Here is a 21,381-nt window from a genome sequence, read left to right as displayed (position 1 = left end):
GAAGTTTGCAGATTTTAGTGCTACAATTATCTTTAAATCTAAATTGTTTACGACATGGACTTGGACAATATTGCTCAGTGGGGTGGAGGTGGCATCCTGCCTCCGCGGACCCAGGTTGGATTCCCCCCCTCCCCTTTTCCTTCTCACTATCCTAAAAGAAAAGTTCAGGTAAAATCTTGTGTGTGCTATATACACTTCCTTGCAAAATAAAAAAAATAAGAATTTGCAATAAAATTTATAAGTAAAATGAGAATGTATGTTGCAGGTCCATTCTGTAGACAGAAGGGGAAGGTGGGTGTACACATGGCAGAGGGGGGAAATAAAAATAAAATAAAATAAAAAACAAATGGCAAAACAGGAGGGGGCCGTACCTGAAGGTCTGGATTTTCGAAAACCAAAAAGAAAACGGTACACAGTCTCCCTCCATTTGAAGCACCACCTAGTTTCGCCATAGCCATTGCCAGAGCCAGAGCCAGAGCCAGAGCCAGAGCCTGAGCCTGAGCCACAGCCATCACACTCCATAATTCCTATCGTTTCCATCATCTGCATTCTCGCATTCGCCATAGCCACTGTCAAGAAACTGTAGCTAACCCCACCATAGCCATTGATTCTCAGCCCCAACTTCTGTCTAGAAAAATCTGTTCTTCTTCTTCTCCCTCCATACATGGTTTTTCCCGCTCATTCCTCTCACATATAGGGGCTCGTGGTGTGCATACACAGAATGGGTTGTGCTTCTTCAATGCTGGACAAAGAAAAATCTGTGACCAGTCGATGCCGAGACCGCGAGCACTTCATCAAGCTGTGCGTGCAGCACCAGCACGCCTTCGCCGCAGCGCATGCTGCTTACATCCGTTCTCTCAAGAACACAGGTGCTGCCATCCGGCAGTTCGGAGAGGGCGAAGAAGACAAAGCAGACATTCATGGCCATGGCATGGACATCATGGCCATAGACATGGCAGAAAACCCTAAACATGGGCATGGGCATGGGCATGGCGGGCGCAGCTTGCCATACTTCCCCCCTCCCCTGCCTCACTTCCTCCTCACCCCTTCATCCCTATCTCGAGCCTCAAGCATGCCTCCTCTGCAAAGCCCTATGACGCCGCGTGCTCTAAACCTAGCAAAAGTCCTAGCTTCCCCTTCTTTCACACCCAGCCTCGAGGAAAACACAGAGGCAGAAGCAGAAGCACAGAAACGTCTCTTTGCCAAACCCCCACCCCCCTTCCCTGCACAGGTCCTCACTCCTCCCCCAGCTCCTCCTCTTCCCATAAGCTCTCATTGGGACATTTACAACGTTTTCCATCCGACAGACAATAGAAATTCATCCTTAGAAACCGAGGACCTAAAATGTGAAGTAGGAGATGATAATGCTGTTGTTGAGAAGGCGAGAATGTCGCAGGACCTCCAAGAAACAACGGAGCCATTATCTACAACCAAAGACAATAATGGAGCTTTTTACCTTCAAAAAGCACAAGCCTGCAGCTCTGACATGAACTTTGCCCGCGTTCTCAGAGAGCTTGATGATTACTTCTTGGTTGCCTTTGAAAGTGGCAGAGATGTGGCCAGACTTCTGGAGGGGCGGCGAACACATTACCATTCAAGTTTTGCAGACTCCAATGGTAAGCATTTCAAGAGTTTGAGATCAATTTACTTACTTGGATTACCGTGTTTGCGCCATGACATGGATGAAACCACATTTTCCTCTGGGTGTGCCATGAGGTGGATGGGCGCTTAGCTTGTATACGGTTGAGCACAATGCAGATTCAAAGCTAGTGTAGTTTGGCTGATTTGTTGTGATTTTTAGGACTCTTGTTAGACATCACAGTGAAAGAGACAGCCTTCGAGGATGTTGCAATTGGTTGTGCAGTGTCGTTCTTATGGGAGCTGGTGCGCTTAAGCATCTCTGATCTGCCTGTTTACATCTCACCTGGCCACCCTTGAAGCTGCCTGCTGTCTTGGCTGGGGTACAGTAGTTAAGCCTCCGCTTAGAGGTCCTGATATGTGAAAGCTGAGTTTTTCATTAAGCACCACTGCCACATTTACATAACAAATGATATGTGAAAGCCGAGTTTCTCATTAAGTACCACTGCCACCTTTGTATAACAAAACTGAGTGGAAAGATATTCTCTTCTCCCTAGTGTGCCACTGATCAGCCACAGACCCAGATCAAGAGATGTGAATCATGACTTGGCGTTTCTATCTAGCTTCAATTGTGCCCACAGCTATTATATAGGGATGCTGACTAGGGGGTATCCACATAGTGCTGAATAATGCCTGGGATCTCATGGTTGCAAAATCTCATGGTTCCTCATCAGATTCATGGATAGAGTGGTTGAAACAAGCCTTCGTAAGTGCTGTGGCACGGGTACTTAGCTTATCTTGAAGGAAACAACAATTTTACGCATAAAACCTTGAGAAAATCTGAAAATAAACAAAATAGGGAGAGTAGAGAGAAGAAATGACACTAGGGGTCGAAATAGCCTTGGGCCGATCCCCTCCCCTCCGAGTTATATTAGATACAACTCATTGGAGGAGTCTTGAGTACAAGTTCTTAGAGCTAGAGAGCTCTCTTGTCTTTTTACATGTCTCAACAATGAGAAAATAGCTGGATTTATGGGTTTTGCCCAAAAGCACTGGAGAAAAATGCTTAAACTCACTTATAGTTCAAAAAGCAACTTTTTAATAATAAAAGATGTTCTGTTTTTAGTTTTTAAAAAGCTTTTAATCTTTTGCTTTCTAAAAGCTAGTTGTATCATTTCAAGTCTGTAAGGTGACCTTGCATCGCTTTCTTGCTATGTGTCAGTACCACGTCACCAACACCACATCATTAGTGCCATGTCACTTAAAAAAAAACTTTTTTTTTTCTATTTTTAAAATTTTTTTTTTGGACGCGTGATGCGTTTTTGTATATTAGCAACTTGTATTTTGATTCTTTAGTGACAGTGCTCTGGAGAGCAACAAGTTGTGCAATGTAGAGTCCAAGGTGTGAGAGATGGCCCTCTGTACTGTAAAGCCATTGTCGTATACATGAAACTTCACATCTCTACAATGCAATGCTCCTCCAATTCTACAACATTATATATTGCACATGCTATATAACCTTGCAATAGGCGCTTTCTCACTCAGCATGCGGAGCTATTGTAGATTTGTAGGATGGCTCTTCTTCTTTGGACAGAGGCTGATAGATTCGGCATCAAATTGATTTGCAAGCTTGGGCCTTTGATGATTTCTGAATGTTGAATGTTGAAGGCAAAATGGCTTCTGTAGAGGCTCCTCTTGAGGTTTTGTTGGCGTAGGGTTGACTTATAGCTATTATCTTTGACAATGAATCTTTTTCCACCTTAAGAGCATATATTCACACAAAGTCCTTCGCACTAAGTTTCTGTCAAACCTCCAGAGATGCAGGGTAGACTCAACCATAATGAAGCCTAGCACTAAGGGAAGTAGCAAATAAAAAGAATTAGTACAGCAAATAAGGAGAGGAGAGCAAATAAAATAGTGTCCATGTAATCTCATCATGGTAGAAAAGAAAACAAAGAAGAGAGCTATGAGCTGAGAATGTCAAATCCGAGCCATATGATACAAAGTGGGACCATTATCATACAACCTATGGAGCTAACCCCTCGATAGGGGGAGGGGGCCGTCAAGGATCTCAAGCATGGGGTTAGCCTGTAGAAGGCTCTGCGCGCGCGCGCACACACACACACACACTGAGAGAGAGAGAGAGAGAGAGAGAGAGAGAGAGAGAGAGAGAGAGAGATTAATGTCTATGGGGATTGGATATGACTCATGGGACCAAAGTAACGTCTATGGGGGCCAGAAATGACTCATGGGACCAGAGTACACAACGTTGGCATGTAGTGGCCTCGAAATATAAAACAAAGGAAGAACTAATACACATTGTTCTTTTGAAGGGTTAGGATCTCATAGAAAAACTTGTACAGATTGTTCTTGTGACATAGCAGAAGCCTTCGCGCCTTAATCGCAACCCTTAAGTACTTTGTAGGAACATTAATGTAAAACACATGAGAGAAGAGAGAGAGATAGACAAGTTATCTAGTATAATGTATTATGTATATAGGCCATAGGCCTTCCCAAAAGAGCTACTACTACTAATATTGCCTATACATGATCAAACTCCGAGATGGAGAGACGATTTATGAGCTAATATGCTATGTTCTTATATATGATTCTGATATGTTGGTCGGTCGGCTTTTATTACTCTCAGCGAGTTGATTTGTCTTGTAATATGACATGTGTGATGTAAAATGCCAAACTTTCACCATAATTATTGATAAATGCTTTCAACTCTCACACAATGTTGTCGACTGATATTCTACTACTGCTGACCTGATATATGTGTGCTAAAGCTTGAAGAACTGTTGTTGACCTGATGCATGCTGATGAAGATGCCTTAAATGCATCTAATATTGCTACCGAATGAGGGGGATTAGACATGGCACTGCCTTGTGAACGTGACAGTTCTTTTGAAGGGTTAGGACCTCATGGGATAGTTTAAACATTGCCTTTTCTTGGGCTGGGGTGTAGAACTTGTGAATGATGGTCCTTACTGGTGGTAGACTGCCCACTTGGGGGCTGCTCGGACATTCTCCACCTATGTTCCCTTTTGGTTCGGGTTTTGTTCATAGTTATTATGCATTTCATACATGTTTCATACATTTCATACATGCCAAAAACACATGTCAACGAATACAATATAGGTAGCCATGTGGCTATTGGGTCATCCAACGATCTCTAGAAAAGAGCGTAAGATGGTGATGTTGATGCGTCGTTAAAGCTAATGAGTGGAGGGCCTAGATCCGTGGGACCGGGGCATCTGGCCCTTAGAAGAGATCTCTGGTAACCCCTTGGGTTCGTGGGGCTAGAGGATCGCGTCCTGTATATGTGAGGGGTGAGCTGCCTGATCCTGTTGCTCCTGTCGAGCCTGGGTGATATAATCCAAAGAAGTTTGTGATGTAGGTTTGAGAGCCATCTTGTTGGCTCCGACTCCTGGGGTGGGTGTCTGGACAACACCCCTAGATGGCGACAGAGCTCCAGTAGATACATGTGGAGGCATCTGTGATAATCATGCTGTGTGAGAGACGAATATATATATATATATACACACACATACATATACACATATATATGTATATGTGTGTATGTATATATATGTTTGTATGTATATGTGTGTGTGGGGAAAGAGAGTTTTTGTGAATCAGAACTCATGATTGCTGTTGTGTATACAGGGTATGTCAATCATTCTTCGAGGGTGTTACGGGTAATGAGTTGGGGAAGGGGCACACATGTTTCTTCTGCAAATGGAGAAGCAGTTGATATACTTTGGAGTGGTGAGAAAGAAACACATGCATCTACATTAGACAAGCTTATGGCCTGGGAGAAGAAGCTTCACGATGAAGTAAAGGTAGCCATAAATATGTGTTAAGTCAACCGTGCATTTGGGAAGACATAAAAAATCGATTGCCACTAGATTTTGATTGGATCTTGTTGCAATACGTTGCAGGCTGGAGAAGTGATCAGGATTCAGTTGGAGAGGAGATCTGTGCAGCTTAAGAAACAGAGGAAACGCGAAGAGGGGTCAGCAACATTGAGCAAAACGAAAGCAGTTGTCAAGAACTTACAGACAAGATATCTGGTCGAGGTTCAGGCAGTGGATGCTGCCTCCTGTGAGGTTGAAAAGCTAAGGGATGATTGCTTACATACACAGCTGGTGGATCTTGTACAAAAGTGAGTGCATGGACTTTCTTGTTCTTCAAACTGTTTCTTAGTGCATGCATTATTGCATTGAATTACATACTGTTCTCTCGACATGTTGTAGTAGTATCCACCATGGTATATCTCTTTGGTTTTGGGGGGATGAGATGCTTGAGCCATTGTGCTTGTTTCTCCTACCCTGCAGCAGGATGTGTGTGGTGATCAAGGATTTTACAGTCAAAGTGACTGCAAATGTTGTACATGCTTGCACCCTCTGTTGTGTGTGTGGTGTTTGTGTTCAAGCATTACAGGAAGCACATCTCAATATCCATACTTTCTTGCTGTCCAGGCCATTTCCTGCATACTTTATACAGGCCCTTACTTTCTTGCAGAGCAAATGGCAAAGTAGGGGTGCCAATGTATTCAATGTACTGGTACGGGTTGGCCCTGGCAGACCCTGGCAACCAAAAATTGTCCCAAAGTAAATGCGCAGGCTGTTGAGACAGCTTCATTCAATGCATTGATATGTGTTGGCCCTGGCTGACCTTGGCAACCAAAAATCTTCCTAAAGTAAATGCACAATCAAGAGGTTTCCAGCTTTCATATCGACCGTCTAAGTGGCGACAACATAGGCGTCCAAAGCACCATGTATCCCTATTCTTGGATCAGCCGCAAGCTACAATCAAGTGGATATTTCCACTCAAGCATATCTATCTTTCTTGTTTATTTGTTGCAAGCTCGAAGCCTACAAGTAACTAAAGGGTCTGATAGCAATTTATTAAATGGTTTGAAAAAAATCAATTTCAGCATGTATCTTCACATTGTGTGACATAAAGTCGGCGTAGGCTGTAGCTATAATTATGTGCTATGTTTGATCATATCATAACAGGATGGTTTCCAGAATTTTTAGCTTAGAAGTCTGCTGGCAACTGTTTTGGCAGGTCAATGACAATGTGGAGGACTATGCTGAATTGCCACCAACAACAATATCAACTAATTGAGGATATGGAACTACTAGAGAGTGCCTGTGCTCCACCTGCAACAAGTGAGTTTCATTTAAAGAATACCTTGCAATTGGAAAGTGAGATTAACATATGGCATCGGAATCTCAACGAGCTTATCACTACTCAGAAGGAATATATGAATTCAGTCCATCATTGGTTGCGTCTGCACATAATTGAAATCGAAAGTGATGGGAAAGATGTGCCAGGCTCTCCAGAGAAGATGAGCACTCCTCCTGTATATGCACTGTGCAAAGCATGGCTTGCTGCACTAGACCAGCTCCCTGGTAATGTGCCATTGCATGCTCTGAAAGCATTTTCTAATATCATACATGAGCTAAAATTGCAGCAAGCAGAGGAGCTGAAACAGAAAAGGAAACTAGACCAGCTTAAGAAGGAGCTAGAGAAAAAGGAGCAGGTTTTAAAGGTTCAAGAGGTTAAATACAATGAAAGGCACATGGTTCGGCAGACTTCTGATGAGAAGAAAGAGCTGGCTCAAGAAAGTGTTATGGATAGGAATCCTTCAAAAGACAGGGAAGCTTCAGTAAAGCTGTCCAGAGAGAGAGTGGAAATCGAAAATGAGAAGTATGAGAAAATGTGTATAAAGAGTGTTAGCATGACTCTTAGTAGCCTGCAGAAAGGGCTTCCACCTGTCTTGAATTCCATGAGGGAGTTTGCACGGACCTGCACCCAGCGGTACACAGAGTTATTCATTCTTACAGTGGCTGAAGACATGCCAATATTGCAAATAAGCTACTAGACTACTGCCTAACAAAATCAGTGTTTATGGAGACTTGTTATATATCACATGATGAAATTCCACATTTTGGTTGTGAAGTTTTTTATCCCTGCTCCCATGCTACTTGTAGTGACTGCTGCGAAATGGACAAGGGGTTTCGTAATGAGGTTTGCTGCAATGCAGAGTGTTTTTTTCATAGCGCATGCATGCATGATTGATTCTATGCACTCATGAAGACCGCTGAACTCTGATCAACTTGAGATGGCCCGAGGTTTGCTGCAATGCAGATAGTGTTTTTTTTCTTAGGGCATGCATGCATGCGTGATTCTATGCACTCATGAAGACTGCTGAACACCGACCAACTTGAGAGGCCGAGTCATTTGGAGGGTTTTGTTTTTTGATAAAAAATATGGTTGTGGTGAGGACGTTGTGAGCTGTTACAGGTGAGGCTGATACTCGGTCAAGGGTGTCTGGAGGGTTTTTAATCTTTTGGTGCAGGTACCTCCGAGTTAGCCCTATAAGTGCCTTGTTTTGACTAGAATCCATTGCCTTGTGATTTCTGTTGACATAGTATAAGTGGGCGAAACAAACAGTTCAAAGAAAAAGAAAAAAACTCCTGCAGGAGTTGAGATTATCGGATCTCATTTTTAACCGGCATCATAGTACAGGTTTTATGTATCTATCATCATAGTACAGGTTTTATGTATCTATGGAATTTCATTTCTAGTATGATATTTTATAAGAAAGGTGGACATCACCTTTTTGTGACTGTTTTTCCTACGTGGCTATAATTCCCACTTTCATTAAAATGTGCATAGCGCTCAAAAAATGAAATTGTTTACAAAATCATAAAGCTATCTTGGAGCTCATCATCGCCTACATAATCTTAATTACATTTTAACTTAGAAAACACAAATTAGAGGTCATTTTTGCTTGAATGTTTGGACATATTCAGGTGAAGGTTCTCTTGGGATGTCAAATTGAAGCCTTTCCTTGATTTCTTTGTCTTGCATAATTGAAATTCTTCCCTTGAATCGATCAATTTTTCCACTTGGGTTTTTCTTAGAAAGGGGTTTCAATCTGATTGCTCGATCCTCAACAATCAACATTATCAGAACTCTTCTTATGTTTATGTGCATATGATCTTAGGGAAAAAAGGCATATTGATATTGGATATCAATGCTCCATCCTCATACCGTAGTGCCTAAGCATTGGCTAGCTCATGTTTGTTGGATCCCCATTATGAGTAGGAATGGTTGAGCAACTTGGATCCTTATTCACATGAGAAGGTGGCTTACGAGGCAAGATGGTTTAGAGACGGCTTGGATTAGATTTGGCACACTAGTTATCTATAGCAATCTCCTACGGAGAAATGATATCTTCCACAAGAATCTCAACCGGCACTATTCGGTGCTCATAGAAAGCTCAATGATGCCAATTTTCATCTTTGGAAGTTAATTAATTATAAGGCTATTCTCTCTTTCTATGAGCTTTGGGACATTGTCTTGGTGTTAATGTTCACCTCTCACCAACAAGGGATGTAAGATAATCTAGTACCACTAGTGCTTGACCTTGTCCAAGTTTGAAACTAAGGGATATTGATGTTCTTTGCACCACCATTAGTAATATGGAAGATGGCATGTTGAGCATGTCTCCAAAGTTGTAGAAGCATGGGCTTTGTTATACGAAAATCAGCTTCAAGGATTCAAAATCTTGAAAATCAGCTTTAACAAGGGAAGCCTAAGGAAGGTGAAGCTGCCATAGGTGTGTTCAAGTCAAGAGCATATCTTAGCCTTTTCGAATCAAATGTCGTTGGGTTTGGCCGTGGAGTTGCAAATGCAACTCCCCAATGTGTGCACTAGCTCGTCTGGCGTGTCCTCATTCTCTCGTTACATTAGAATGCTTCGTGCCTATGGGGGTTCTCTTTGCCTAGATAGAGGTGGTTCTCTCTCAAAATGTGGATAGAGTAGAAGCTAATGAGAGGGAGAAGCCTATAACAAACCTATTCAAGCAAGCATCTAGCATGCAAGAATCCAATAGCACAAGTAAGCAAGAATAGAGAAGAGGAAGAGCTCACAAGTATTCTATTGCAAAAGAATGAAGGTCTATTGCTTAATGTCAAAATTGGCATATATACAAAAGGACTAGCTTTCACCTAGGTCACACAAAATTTAAAAATAGCCCATTGGTCCTAGTTCTAGTACTAAGTAGCTATGTACATGAAGTTTATCACTTTCTCGTTTGGTATTAAGCTCAAGGCGAGGGCGCTTTATAAATTCTAGTCCTTTACAAGAATTGGGCATCGTTATATACGGATAAGATGACAAAGTAGGTTGGGGGGGGAAGCTATGTTAACCTGCAAAGTGGTTAACATACCCTCCTTCCTAATGGTGATCACATCCTCACATTAAGAAGTTTGGGTGGTATAGATGCTACCATGATTCTGAAGAAGTGTGGATGGTTGAATGATACAGTCAATGAAGAGACCAATCCATGTGCTCCAAGGCCTACTAGAGATAGGGTTTAGTTGGCTCTTGAAGTTAGAAAGTATATCGAGACTAATGTGATGTGATGTAGATACAAAGATGTTTGATATTGGGTTTGAGTTGGTTGGGTATGTATAAGGAATAAGGACCCATGGGTGGTTGTCCTTGCGGATCTGTGCACGAAGGCCACCTGGATTTTATTGGTATTGGCCGATGGTGGTGCTGAATGGTTTGGCACAGCAAGGTGAAGTTCCTCAAAGAAGAGGAAAATGGTCTCACAAAGACCACAAGGAGTTGTTCTTGTAGAAGATTTTGGGAGGTTCTTGCATGCTCGAAGAGGATCTAGGTGATGGGTCGTACCATGAGTCAAGCTTTTGCTCACCATGGTCCTCCCATTTAGAGATGTACTTCGCTATCGTTGATGAGAATTGGTATAGGTGCTAGCTACATGAATGCCTATGTAAGCAAGATGTGTTCATGAAGTGTAGAGCCCTGGTGAGTAATATAGGTGTCGTGCATGGGGTATAAGGGCTTAAGGTGTGTCTCTGTGTGTACTCCATCTGATAACTTGAACTTTTTGCTTTCTTTGCCTCTTATTTATGCTATCTTTGTCGAATTCCAAGGATTCTTTTCTTATCTGTTGGTCCTCCTCTAGGATGAATGATGAGTTGAAAGAAATGACATGTGGCAATGTGGCGAGGACCTTTGTGTAGTAGATATCATTGAAATTCTCCATTCAATGCCGCATCTCCAAGGTGGTGAGTGGTGTGGTTTGTCAATGTAAGGAAATTTGTATATAACGGGTTCTTTTGCCTTTCATGCACAAGAACTTATGCTAGGACCACCTTTTAATCGGCATGGTCGATGCATACTTCTCTTGGCATGGCTACTTTGTGGATGTATAATTTGTGGAGCATTTTGGGGTCGAGGGAGTATGAATCATCCCTAATGGTCAGTTTCAGGAAATGGATCAAGGAGATCTAGAGACCGCTTTTCCCTATAGAGTAGAGATGAGGCGAAAGTGGCACTGCCTTCTATGGTTCCTACTCTTTATGTACCTTGTGCAAGGATTAAGTCCTTAGTCTCAGTATGCACACAATTGTTGTATGTGAAGTGTAATGTAGGGAAGAGGGTTGAAGGTCTAAGGACTCCATGAATAAGAGGGGGGGCTATGTCAAAAGGAAGACCAAAATGCAACGAGTTGGGAAAATGTTGGTGCGAAAAATGCGCTATGTGTACTATGGATGCTTGACAAAGGAATCTACAATGATGCATGTAGGCTTTGGTGTGGGTTCTTGGAGTTTTCGGTTAGATGTACCTTATGCAAGGATTGAGTCCTTAGTCTTAGTGTGTGCACAATTGTTTTATGTGAAGTGTAATGTAGGGAAGAGGGCAAGACGTATCCAAAATAGAATGCAACAAGTTGGGAAAAGGTTGGTGCAGATTGTGCTATGTGTACTATACATGCCTGAGAATGTGTGGGTTGGGTAGATTGGAATCTATGGTGATGCATGTAGGCTTCAGTGTGGGTTCTTGGAATTTTTGGTTAGATATACCTTGTGGGAGGATTAAGTCCTTAGTCTCAGTAGTAATGTAGGGAAGAGGATTGGACCTATCAAAAACAAAAGTTAATGAATAAGAGGGAGGGCTACATCAAAAGGAAGACCGAAACCCAACAAGTTGGGAAAAGGTTGGTGCACAATGCGCTATGTGTACTATGCATGCTTTAGAATGTGTGGGTTGGTGGGTCGATTAGAATCTACGACGATGCATTTCCTCTTGACTTACCTTTTGCGAGAATTAAATCTAGAGTCTTAGTATGTGCACAATTGTTTTATGTGAAGTGTAATGTAGGGAAGAGGGCTGGATTAATAAAAACCAAGACTCAATAAATAAGAGGGGGGGCTACATCAAAAGGAAGAATTGAATGCAACGAGTTGGGAAAAGGTTGGTACAGAATGCGCGCTGTGTACTGTGCATGCCCGAGAATGTGTGGGTTGGGTAGATTGGAATCTATGGTGATGCATGTAGGCTTGGGTGTGGGTTCTTGAAATTTTTGGCTAGATGCTTTTGGACTTTTAAGGGTATGCTATTGGAATTTTAGGGTGCTCCCTTATTGTCTTCTTTGTGTAGTCCATCTTCTTGTTGCCGGGTTGCTTATTCTTCTTGCTAGCTTGTGGCCATCCTTCTTTCTTTCTTATTACCAGCTTTTCCCATCTCCGTTGCACTTGGCTTTGTGTGAGACTTTTTTTTTTTGGCCGGTTGCTTCTTTTTCTCCGGTGTTGGGGCACGAGGTGTTTTCTTGCTTTGCCCTTTAGTTGTATTTTCTTCTTTTCATGCTTGGATTTCTTTTCGATTCTCCTCATTGCTTTTACCTCACCATCCATGGCTTCTTCTTGTTGCTTTTCTCTGGCCTTCTTTGTGTCCGCTTTCTTCACCTTCTACTTGTTAGCTTTTATCTTGCCTCCTCTGTGCTTGGTTTCTTCACCTTCTACTTGTTAGCCTTTTATCTTACGACCTTTGTTCTGTGTTGCTACTTTCTTGAGAAGGTTCTCTCTCTCTCTCTCTCTCTCTCTCTCTCTCTCACACGCACGCACGCACGCACGCATGCACACACACACACACACGCACCCAGAGAGTTTTGATTGGCCTTGTTAACATTGTCTAAACTTGCCTACAAATAATGTCTTACTTTAGTAGCTTTTGAAAATATATGCTTTGTTATAACTTTGTTTTTTTATAAATGCTTTGTTATAACTTTGTTTTTTTAATAAATACTTTGTTATAACCTTTGGAAATAAATGCTTTATTATAATCTTTGTTTTTTAATAATGAATGGTTTTTTGATGATCCAACTATCTTGTGAGATCCTTGTTCCCACCGAGCAACGGATTCGGGGTACTAGCAGCGGAAGTAGCACTTCTCGCGCGGGACAGGGGTCCCACACTCGGGGCCTCACCCACAGATATCCGGATAAGAGACTAATCCGTCGGTTGTTCCAAACCGAACCCGAAAAAACTTCCTTTACCGGAAAGCACGGGCGATTCCACCAGGATAACTTTTTACTCTAACGTAGTCAAGATCATTTCTGATCAAACTGATCCAATTGCATCTATAAGATATTTGGTCGGATCAAGGAAGAAACTTGCACTAGGATCATTGGGATCAACGCTTTTTTTCCCATTCAAGAGGCACAGCCGTTGATTCCTATCCATAGAACAATTACTGTCCGGGATTTACTTTATCTATCCTAATAACAAAAGTTGAGTCTCGATTTATGGATCCATCAGTCTAGCCTAACCCCATCCAATCCCATGGGTTAGCCAACCGCCCAACCATTGTAGTGATGGGATCCAATTTGGAATTTGGTTAGGTTTTGTCCCGGGTACCAAGGAAAAGAGTTCCAAGGCCCCCTAGCCGGAAGTTCATGCAAACATAAAACTAGCCACACCACTTACACACCCAATATGAAATTGCCTTTTTCTTAGCATCAGCTAACTTTAAAACAATCCTTTAATGAAACCATAGTACCACTGATCACAATCTTCCAATTTATCCGGTTGATTCACAATTTCCCATCATTCCTTCATCAGAGTATCTATGGCATCATTGGCAACTAGAACGCTCACCACCTGTCCACTCAGGGGCCTTTTCAATAGTTCCTAGCCCATAATACTCGGCAATATAATCACTTATAAAAATCAAGATGGACTCTCGTTGAAGATCAGCAAGATCAACCAACAGATCCATAAAAAGAGCCATGGACTCATCCATTGAAGACCAGCAAGGTCAATCAACCAGATCCATGCCCGGTTGTTTCAGAAAACAACTCTTACTCCTTGTTCCAATATCTTCCTCGACGCACGCGTGGGTATCCTAGGCGACCCAGAGCCCGAGCACCGTATGGTCAGCACCCTCTAGGATCCTTCGCAGGTGACCTAGCGCTTCACTCATAGGCCGCTTCCTTGGTCCCTCATCCACCGTACCGGAAGCTCACCATTTTAATCGAACCGAGGCTGATCAAGACCTCGGTCGACCTTGCTACGTGAGACGTCCTCCATTGACTCTCCGTCAGCAGTTGTAACTTTAACAGTTAGGTCTCCACGACCTTAATCACAAGATGGTCAAAATGCTTCCCCAGCATTCTTGACATAAAACAGCCATTTACAAACAGCATTTACAAACAATTTACAAATACAATTTCTATATTAACTCTCATTTTTCCACATTATCCCTCATTAATCCACATTACTTATTCCACATTCCATTTATATGTGTACTCATCCAATCACATCATTTTCCATCTCTTCACTTCAGATTCCTTCACATCACATATCATATATTCACATCCATATCCACATCCACATCCACATTCACATCCATACATCCACATCCACATCCACATCCACATCCACATTCACATCCATACATCCATATCCACATCCATACATCAACATCCACATCCACATTCACATCTATACATCCACATTCACATCCACATTCACATCCATACATCCACATCTACATGCTTACCTCCATTTTCACATCCTCATTTATACATCCACATCCCATATCCACATTCATACATACACATCCACATCCACATTCACATCCATACATCCACATCTACATGCTTACCTCCATTTTCACATCCTCATTTATACATCCACATTCATACATACACATCCATATCCACATCCATACATCCACATCCACATGCATACATCTACTATCACATCCTCATTCATACATCCACATCCACATACATACATACATCCACATCCACATTCCCATTCACATCTATACATCCACATCTACATCCACATACATACATACATCCACATCCACATTCCACATTCACATCTATACAGCCACATCTACATCCATATTCACATCTATACATCCACATCTACATCCACATTCACATACATCCACATCCACCTTTCCATTCACATCTATACACCCACATCTACATCCACATACATACATACATCCACATCCACATCCACATTCCACATTCACATCTATACAGCCACATCTACATCCACATTCACATCTATGCATAAACATCTTCATGCATACATCCCTTTCCACATTCATACATCCACACTCCCATCTCCACATCCACACATCCACACTCCCATCTCCACATCCACACATCCACATACATACATCCATTTCCACATTCCCATTCATATAACCCCATATGCCTTCACATCTAATCTTTTACATCACATCCATTCTCGCCCTTTCACAACCCATATACATCTTATCCTATCACATACACTTCTTACCTCATCCCATACACATCTTATCAAATCTTAATTCATCTTATCACCTCATAACTTATTTCATAAGCATCTTATCACCTCTTGTCACATCTTATACACCTCTTATCACATCCTATCACATCTCATATCTATTTATAGAATACAAGAGAATTCTTATATTTGATATAAGATTTCTTTACACATTTATTTATGCATAAATTCTATTTAAGGAGATTAATACTTTCAAAGTAAAAATCAATCTTTTATGCATGTTCTTATGCATAAATTCAATTTGGTAGGAATTACACTTTTAGAATAAAAGAATTTCTCTTATGCATCTAAGTTATGCATAAAATCCATTTATGATGAAAATCACACTTTTAGTATAAAAGAATATCTTTTATGCATACCTCTATGCATGAAATCTAAATATAATAAAAGTCACACTTTTAAAATAAAATAATCAACTTTTATGCATACCTTTATGCATGAAATTCAAATATAATAAAAGTCACACTTTTATAATAAAATAATCAACTTTTATGTATACCTCTATGCATGAAATCCAATTATGATAAAAGTAATACTTTTACAATAAAATAATCATATTTTATGCATACATCTATGCATGAAATCCAAATATGATAAAAGTAACACTTTTATAATAAAATAATCAACTTTTATGCATACTTTTATGCATGAAATTCAAATATGATAAAAGTAACACTTTTATAATAAAATAATCAACTCTTATGCACACTTCTATGCATGAAATTCAATTGTAATAAAAGTAACACTTTTATAATAAAATAATCAACTCTTATGCATACTTCTATGCATGAAATTCAATTGTGCTAAAAGTAACACTTTTGCATTAAAATAATAATCTTTTATGCATACCTCTATGCATGAAATCTAATTATGATAAAAGTAACACTTTTATGTTAAAATAATAATCTATTATGCATACCTCTATGCATGAAAATCAATTATGCATAATATAAAAGTCAATTTCTCTGTTAATCAACAAGCTTTTGAACTTCTACACTCGAGATTGTAAATCTTATACACTTTTCTATTAACTAGCTATCAACATGCTCTCTGCATAATACTGATGCTCAGATCTATAATATATTAACATGTTATACATCTTCTTGATGAAAATGTACTAAATGTTGTAGTCTAGGGTAAGTGCTTGTAAACAGTGTTTGTCTCAACACTTTTCTTACTTCTTTTACTTGTAATACATCAAGATTATACTAATCTATGTAGATTTATACTACTCCAACAATTTTGTAATCTTTGTCCAACTCCTTTGCAAGAAAGTGACAAGATTTGAAAGATTTAATCAAGAATCACTTACTGTTCTATTCTGCATCAAGATTTGATTTTAGCACAAATAACTTTGCATAATTTGTAAACTACTTTGTTCTGTATTGTAGATTTGTAATAGAATTGTACTCTGCACTGTTATCTTCAACATTGTTCTTGAATCTTCACAATAAACTGTATTTTGTACACATCTTGAAACTGTACTAAGCTGTTGCACACTTTCTTGAAAATGCACCAAATTTTTGCATAACAATCTGAAATCTGTACAGCAATCTAAAAACTCTACACAACAATTTGAAAACTCTGCACAATAACCTTGATTTTTTACACAGCAACCTGCTTCTTGCAATGTTTCTTCCAAGAACTCAAATTTGACAATCTAGGGTTTGATCTTGAAGAAATAAGAGCTTAAAGGATTGATATTTGAAACTGTAGGCTCTCTAATTAAGATAATATAAGAAAATCATTCCAAATTGGTTGCTAAAATCTTTACAAACCCTAATTTCGAGAGTCAAGAAAATCAAGATCAAGAAGATCAAGAAGTTCAAGAAATCAAACATTAAAGTGGATTAGGGTTCTGAAAACAGTGATTAGTATAAATTAAAAAATATTTAAGACAAATTTCATTGCTAATCTTGTCAAAACAAGAAATTAGCAAATCTAAAAACTGTGTAAAAATCAATTTTAAAAATGATTAAAATTAATCAAGATCAAGATAATGCATTCTAAAAAACTGGATTGATAGTAATCCAAAAAATGATTATCAGTAATCAAGGTCAAAAAATTATATTCTGAAAATTGGATTAAGTATAATTTGAAAATGATTATCACTAATCACTACCTAAGCAAGGATCTAAGCTAAGAGCTCTGATACTAATGAAAGAAAGGTGGTGCATCTAGATTAGCCTAGGCTTAGAAAAAAGCAAGAGAGATTAGCACTAAGGAATATGGAAAGTAAATGTAATGAGTATCACAAGATGTGAAAAACGTACAATACTCCTAGAGCACATGCCTTTTATAGTCCCAAGGCCCATGTGTCCTAATCCCACATGTAAATGACCCTAAGCCTATGTGCCTAGGCCCATCCATGTGCATGTGCATCCTAAGAACACTTTGTTACCAAAAACATGGCTATACATGCAAGCACTTCGTGCCTAGGCCATATGTATATGACCATATTTATACCATGAGATAACAACCACTTCTCTCACTCCCTTCTCTCTCTAAATTATGCAGTAAAGTTTGGGCTGGATGCCCCATTCTCTTCTAGTGTGAATCCATCCTTGGGATTGGTGTTTTCTCTCGTGGAAAAAGTGACAAACTACTTTAAGGGTGGTTACTTCAATGAAGGGTTGATTTTTATTTGTTCCCCTTATAATGGGCTTGATAGGGGGTGGTAAATTTAGTGCTTCCATGGAATTTTCATGAGTCAAGTACTAGTATATTTTAATCACAAATACTAGTATATTTTAATCTAAAATGATGAATGTGCTTATCATCAAGTACATTTTTGAAATACATTTTCGTGACTATAAAAATCTTGGTTACTCATATGCCTATAAATATAAACCGTTGTGACTGTAGGGTAGCCCAATATTTACTCTTGTGTAAATAAGTGCTACTTAGCTGCAAACTTTATTAAACTGTGGCTGGTCCTCTTTCTTTTACCTTTCAATATATGTGAGAACCTTGAACACATCTACATTAAATTAGAGGTGTTATAGTATATGTTTTATGGTTAGATGCTTCATGCATCAGGGAAATAGTTGTAGCACTTGTACACGATTTTTTATTTTTCGCGAAAGTCCCATTCGAGGGATGTAATGCAAGCATTGCATCGCTCGCACACGCTACAGATGTCAAGGTTTGAACCTAGGTCCATTCGTTTGGGTAGAATGGCCCGGGCTAGACCACCCGGTGAGGCGATTATATTTTAAATGTTCACTTTAGAGGTATAGTGATGTCTTTGAACAAGGTTACTAGGAGAAATGTGTGGCCGCTTCAAACAATAGTGTGTCTCCTCTATATAAAAGCTCGTGGGAGTTGATCTTAAAGGCATAGAAAGATTATATTTTGAAAAATTACACAACAAAATTATGTTGGAGACCCTCTCAAGGAAGAGTTGGTACAAACTGGGTGTTTTACCCTAAAAAAGTAGGATTCCGTTATTCAAAGTGGCCGTCTGCCGTCCGCCTGTTGTTTGCGGCCTTTCCATAATTGTCCTAGAATTGCAGCTCATGAGCTTCTATTAGTATTCGTGATCCAATATGGGATTCATGGATAACACTAGAGCAATTAGGAGGCAACTCATTGTAATAATATCCCTGATGAGCATGTATATAACCATCGCAGGAGCAGTATCTAGGGTTTTCCCAATCCCAAAGGCAGCTGCAACTACTAGTGAAGATGAGTTGCCATGGAGGGTGAGCTCTTTACATGGGCTAAGACGGAGGCTTGTATTAGTGCCTAGTTTAAAATATGCTTACATCGATGATAGTAATCATAATTATATTGCAGTGAAGAGTGGGTTAAGGGAGAGGGAGCGGGAAGAGATTATTGTATCAGAGCAAGGAGGATCAATGTCTGGGCGTTTTCTGGCTGCTGTGATAGGAGGGGCCTTGGCAGGGCTGGTGGTGATATCAGGTTTCATGGTGTGGATGATGATGTGCGTGTGCAGATCCAACTACGTCAAGAAAACCATGGCCCAGCTCTCCATCAACCGTGCATTGGTGGACTTCAGCACCTCAGCTCATCTTTACAACGAAGATCCAGGCGCAACCTTCTCTCTCTCCGAGCTCACCATGGCCACAAACGGTATGCATGACAGGAATATTGTCGGCAGAGGGCCTTCCTCTGTTGTTTACAGTGGCATTTTTGCAGACGGAAGAAGAATCGCAGTCAAAAAATACACTAGTAATCACCAAGATCGCCGCCATAACTCAATCCATGCAAGCAGAGAGCATCAAATACTGTCTTCTCTTTCGCATGCGCATATCATTACTCTCATTGGATTCACCCGGCCTGACTTATCCATGGGAAGATTATTAGTTTTTGAGCTTATGCTAAATGGGTCTCTAAGCTACCAGCTCCATGATGGCGCTACCTGCAATGGTGCAATCCTTGGATGGGAGCAGAGGCTCACCATCGCCTTGCAAGTTTCCAAAGCCATTTGCTTTCTTCATGTTTATGCAGAGCCTTGTAACATCATACACGGCAACATAAGCTCCGACAACATACTGCTAGACTCATCTTGGAATGCAAAGCTTGGTGGGTTCGGCTGTGCAGTGCATTCAGTGACTAATGGTGATTTGTTATATCAAGCGTCCCTTAACAGTATTCCAACGCAGGAAGAGTTAGCTCTTCATTTTGCTAATTACTATGATTATGGTGGAGTTAACAGTGATAATTCAATCTTATTTCCTTCAAAGGCCGGTGATGTGTTTGGGTTTGGGTTGGTGCTGCTTGAGCTGCTGACAGGAAGAAGGCGGTCTGAAACGAGGGACTGGGCGACGTTGATTAGTGTTAATAATGCTGTTGATGATGGGATTATTGTTAATGCCGGCGGGCAGAGAGATGCAGCCTTGGAGGGAGTGTTGGATGCGAGGCTGCTGCTGCCGAGGGCGGCAGGCGGGGCCTTGGAGAAGGCCCTCGAGGTGGCCTTGTGGTGTGTGAAAGCAAAAGAAGGCGAGAGGCCGACCATGATGGATGTGGTGGCGGGCCTCGAGCAGGTCCTTCAATTGTTCAAGCAGGCAAATGAAGAAGAGGCAAAGCACGCCATGCCGCCATTAGCATGGGAGGAATTAGATTAGCGTCAATAACTGGGCCCTCTTGATTATTATAATGTTATGTAATATTAAATCTCGACATGAAGTAGGATTTGGTATATTTGAGAGGCATCAAAGACAAGGTCGGCAAGTGTTGGCTTTTGCACTTGGTTAGGCGACTTCTTGCATGGTTTTGGCCTTTTATCCATGCAACGAAGATTCCCTCCAAAACGTCCTCCTTGCCTCCACTTGGAGCCCTCTCCGTGTTCCCTTCATCTCATAAGCACCTATTCTTAAACCTAAAGGGCTAAAAGCATCTCATTTGTCACTTGATAATCATACACCATTCCACCCTTGACCCTACCCAAAGCTTCTCTCTCCTCATGTCTCATACCCCCATCCCCCCATCAGGACTTCCTCATCAAGGGGCAACTATGTGCACTTAAAATAATGTAACAGTTGAACCTTGAATGCTTTGCAAAACTCTAAAAAATTGTACTTCAAGAAGATACAAAGTTTTGAGGTTTTTTTCCCACAAGGATTTCATATTTTCTAGATGTAGAGCGAGAGCCCCTACAGAGTTATTTGTTACCATATAATAAGCATGATAAAACTACACATCACATTGTTTGGGGGCTTATTGTCCATTTGATTATATGCAAAGGCCCCTATCATATTGCTAGTTTTTCATAGCATAATGGGTGTGTTTGAGTTTCCTCTATTGTGTGTTTTTTTGTCCATTATTTGATTATATGCTAAGGTCACTACCATATTGCTAGTTTTTCATAGCATAATAAGTGTGTTTGGGTTTCCTCTCATTCACCCGCCTAGAACTAATGATGAATGCATCCCATGTGTGCTAAGGCCCTACCATATTGCTAGTTTTTCATAGCATAATGAGTGTGTTTGAGTTTCCTCTCATTCACACGCCTAGAAGTAATGAATGCATCCCATTTCTAGTTTGTCCAATACTAGAAAATAAGCTTAAAATTTAAAATTTAGTTGGAACAATTTGGTAGCTAATGTTACAAATCAAACACTAGGTTGGCATTGTCCTATACTAGAAAATAAGCCCAA

General features: G+C 40.5%; 2 protein-coding genes across 2 annotated transcripts; both read left to right on the top strand.

The window, feature by feature from the left end:
* Positions 1-381: 381 nt before the first annotated feature.
* Positions 382-7,535, top strand: LOC147627797 (protein ALTERED PHOSPHATE STARVATION RESPONSE 1-like). The gene is made up of 4 exons (XM_086814773.1): positions 382-1,616; positions 5,247-5,422; positions 5,522-5,745; positions 6,654-7,535. The coding sequence occupies exons 1-4, from the start codon at positions 722-724 to the stop codon at positions 7,471-7,473; spliced, it is 2,115 nt and encodes a 704-aa protein (XP_086670899.1). The 5' UTR covers positions 382-721; the 3' UTR covers positions 7,474-7,535.
* Positions 7,536-18,873: 11,338 nt separating this feature from the next.
* Positions 18,874-20,349, top strand: LOC147627796 (serine/threonine-protein kinase-like protein At3g51990). Its single transcript, XM_086814264.1, has one exon. The coding sequence runs from the start codon at positions 18,874-18,876 to the stop codon at positions 20,347-20,349; it is 1,476 nt and encodes a 491-aa protein (XP_086670390.1).
* The last annotated feature ends 1,032 nt before the right edge of the window (positions 20,350-21,381 follow it).

This window comes from Cibotium barometz, chromosome 20 (assembly GCF_041138505.1).
Source record: "Cibotium barometz isolate CiBa-2024 chromosome 20, ASM4113850v1, whole genome shotgun sequence".
Lineage (NCBI taxonomy): Eukaryota > Viridiplantae > Streptophyta > Polypodiopsida > Cyatheales > Cibotiaceae > Cibotium > Cibotium barometz.
Note: the sequence above shows the minus strand (reverse complement) of the source record. Positions and strands in the feature narration are given on the sequence as shown.

What these genes read in the sequence shown, in the direction of transcription:
- LOC147627797 (XM_086814773.1), top strand. Translation starts at nt 722, where the DNA reads ATGGGTTGTGCTTCTTCAATGCTGGACAAAGAAAAATCTGTGACCAGT. An exon ending in AGCTTCACGATGAAGTAAAG is followed by an intron (nt 5,423 to 5,521) that starts GTAGCCATAAAT and finishes AATACGTTGCAG; the next exon opens with GCTGGAGAAGTGATCAGGAT. An exon ending in CTGGTGGATCTTGTACAAAA is followed by an intron (nt 5,746 to 6,653) that starts GTGAGTGCATGG and finishes CTGTTTTGGCAG; the next exon opens with GTCAATGACAATGTGGAGGA.
- LOC147627796 (XM_086814264.1), top strand. Translation starts at nt 18,874, where the DNA reads ATGTATATAACCATCGCAGGAGCAGTATCTAGGGTTTTCCCAATCCCA.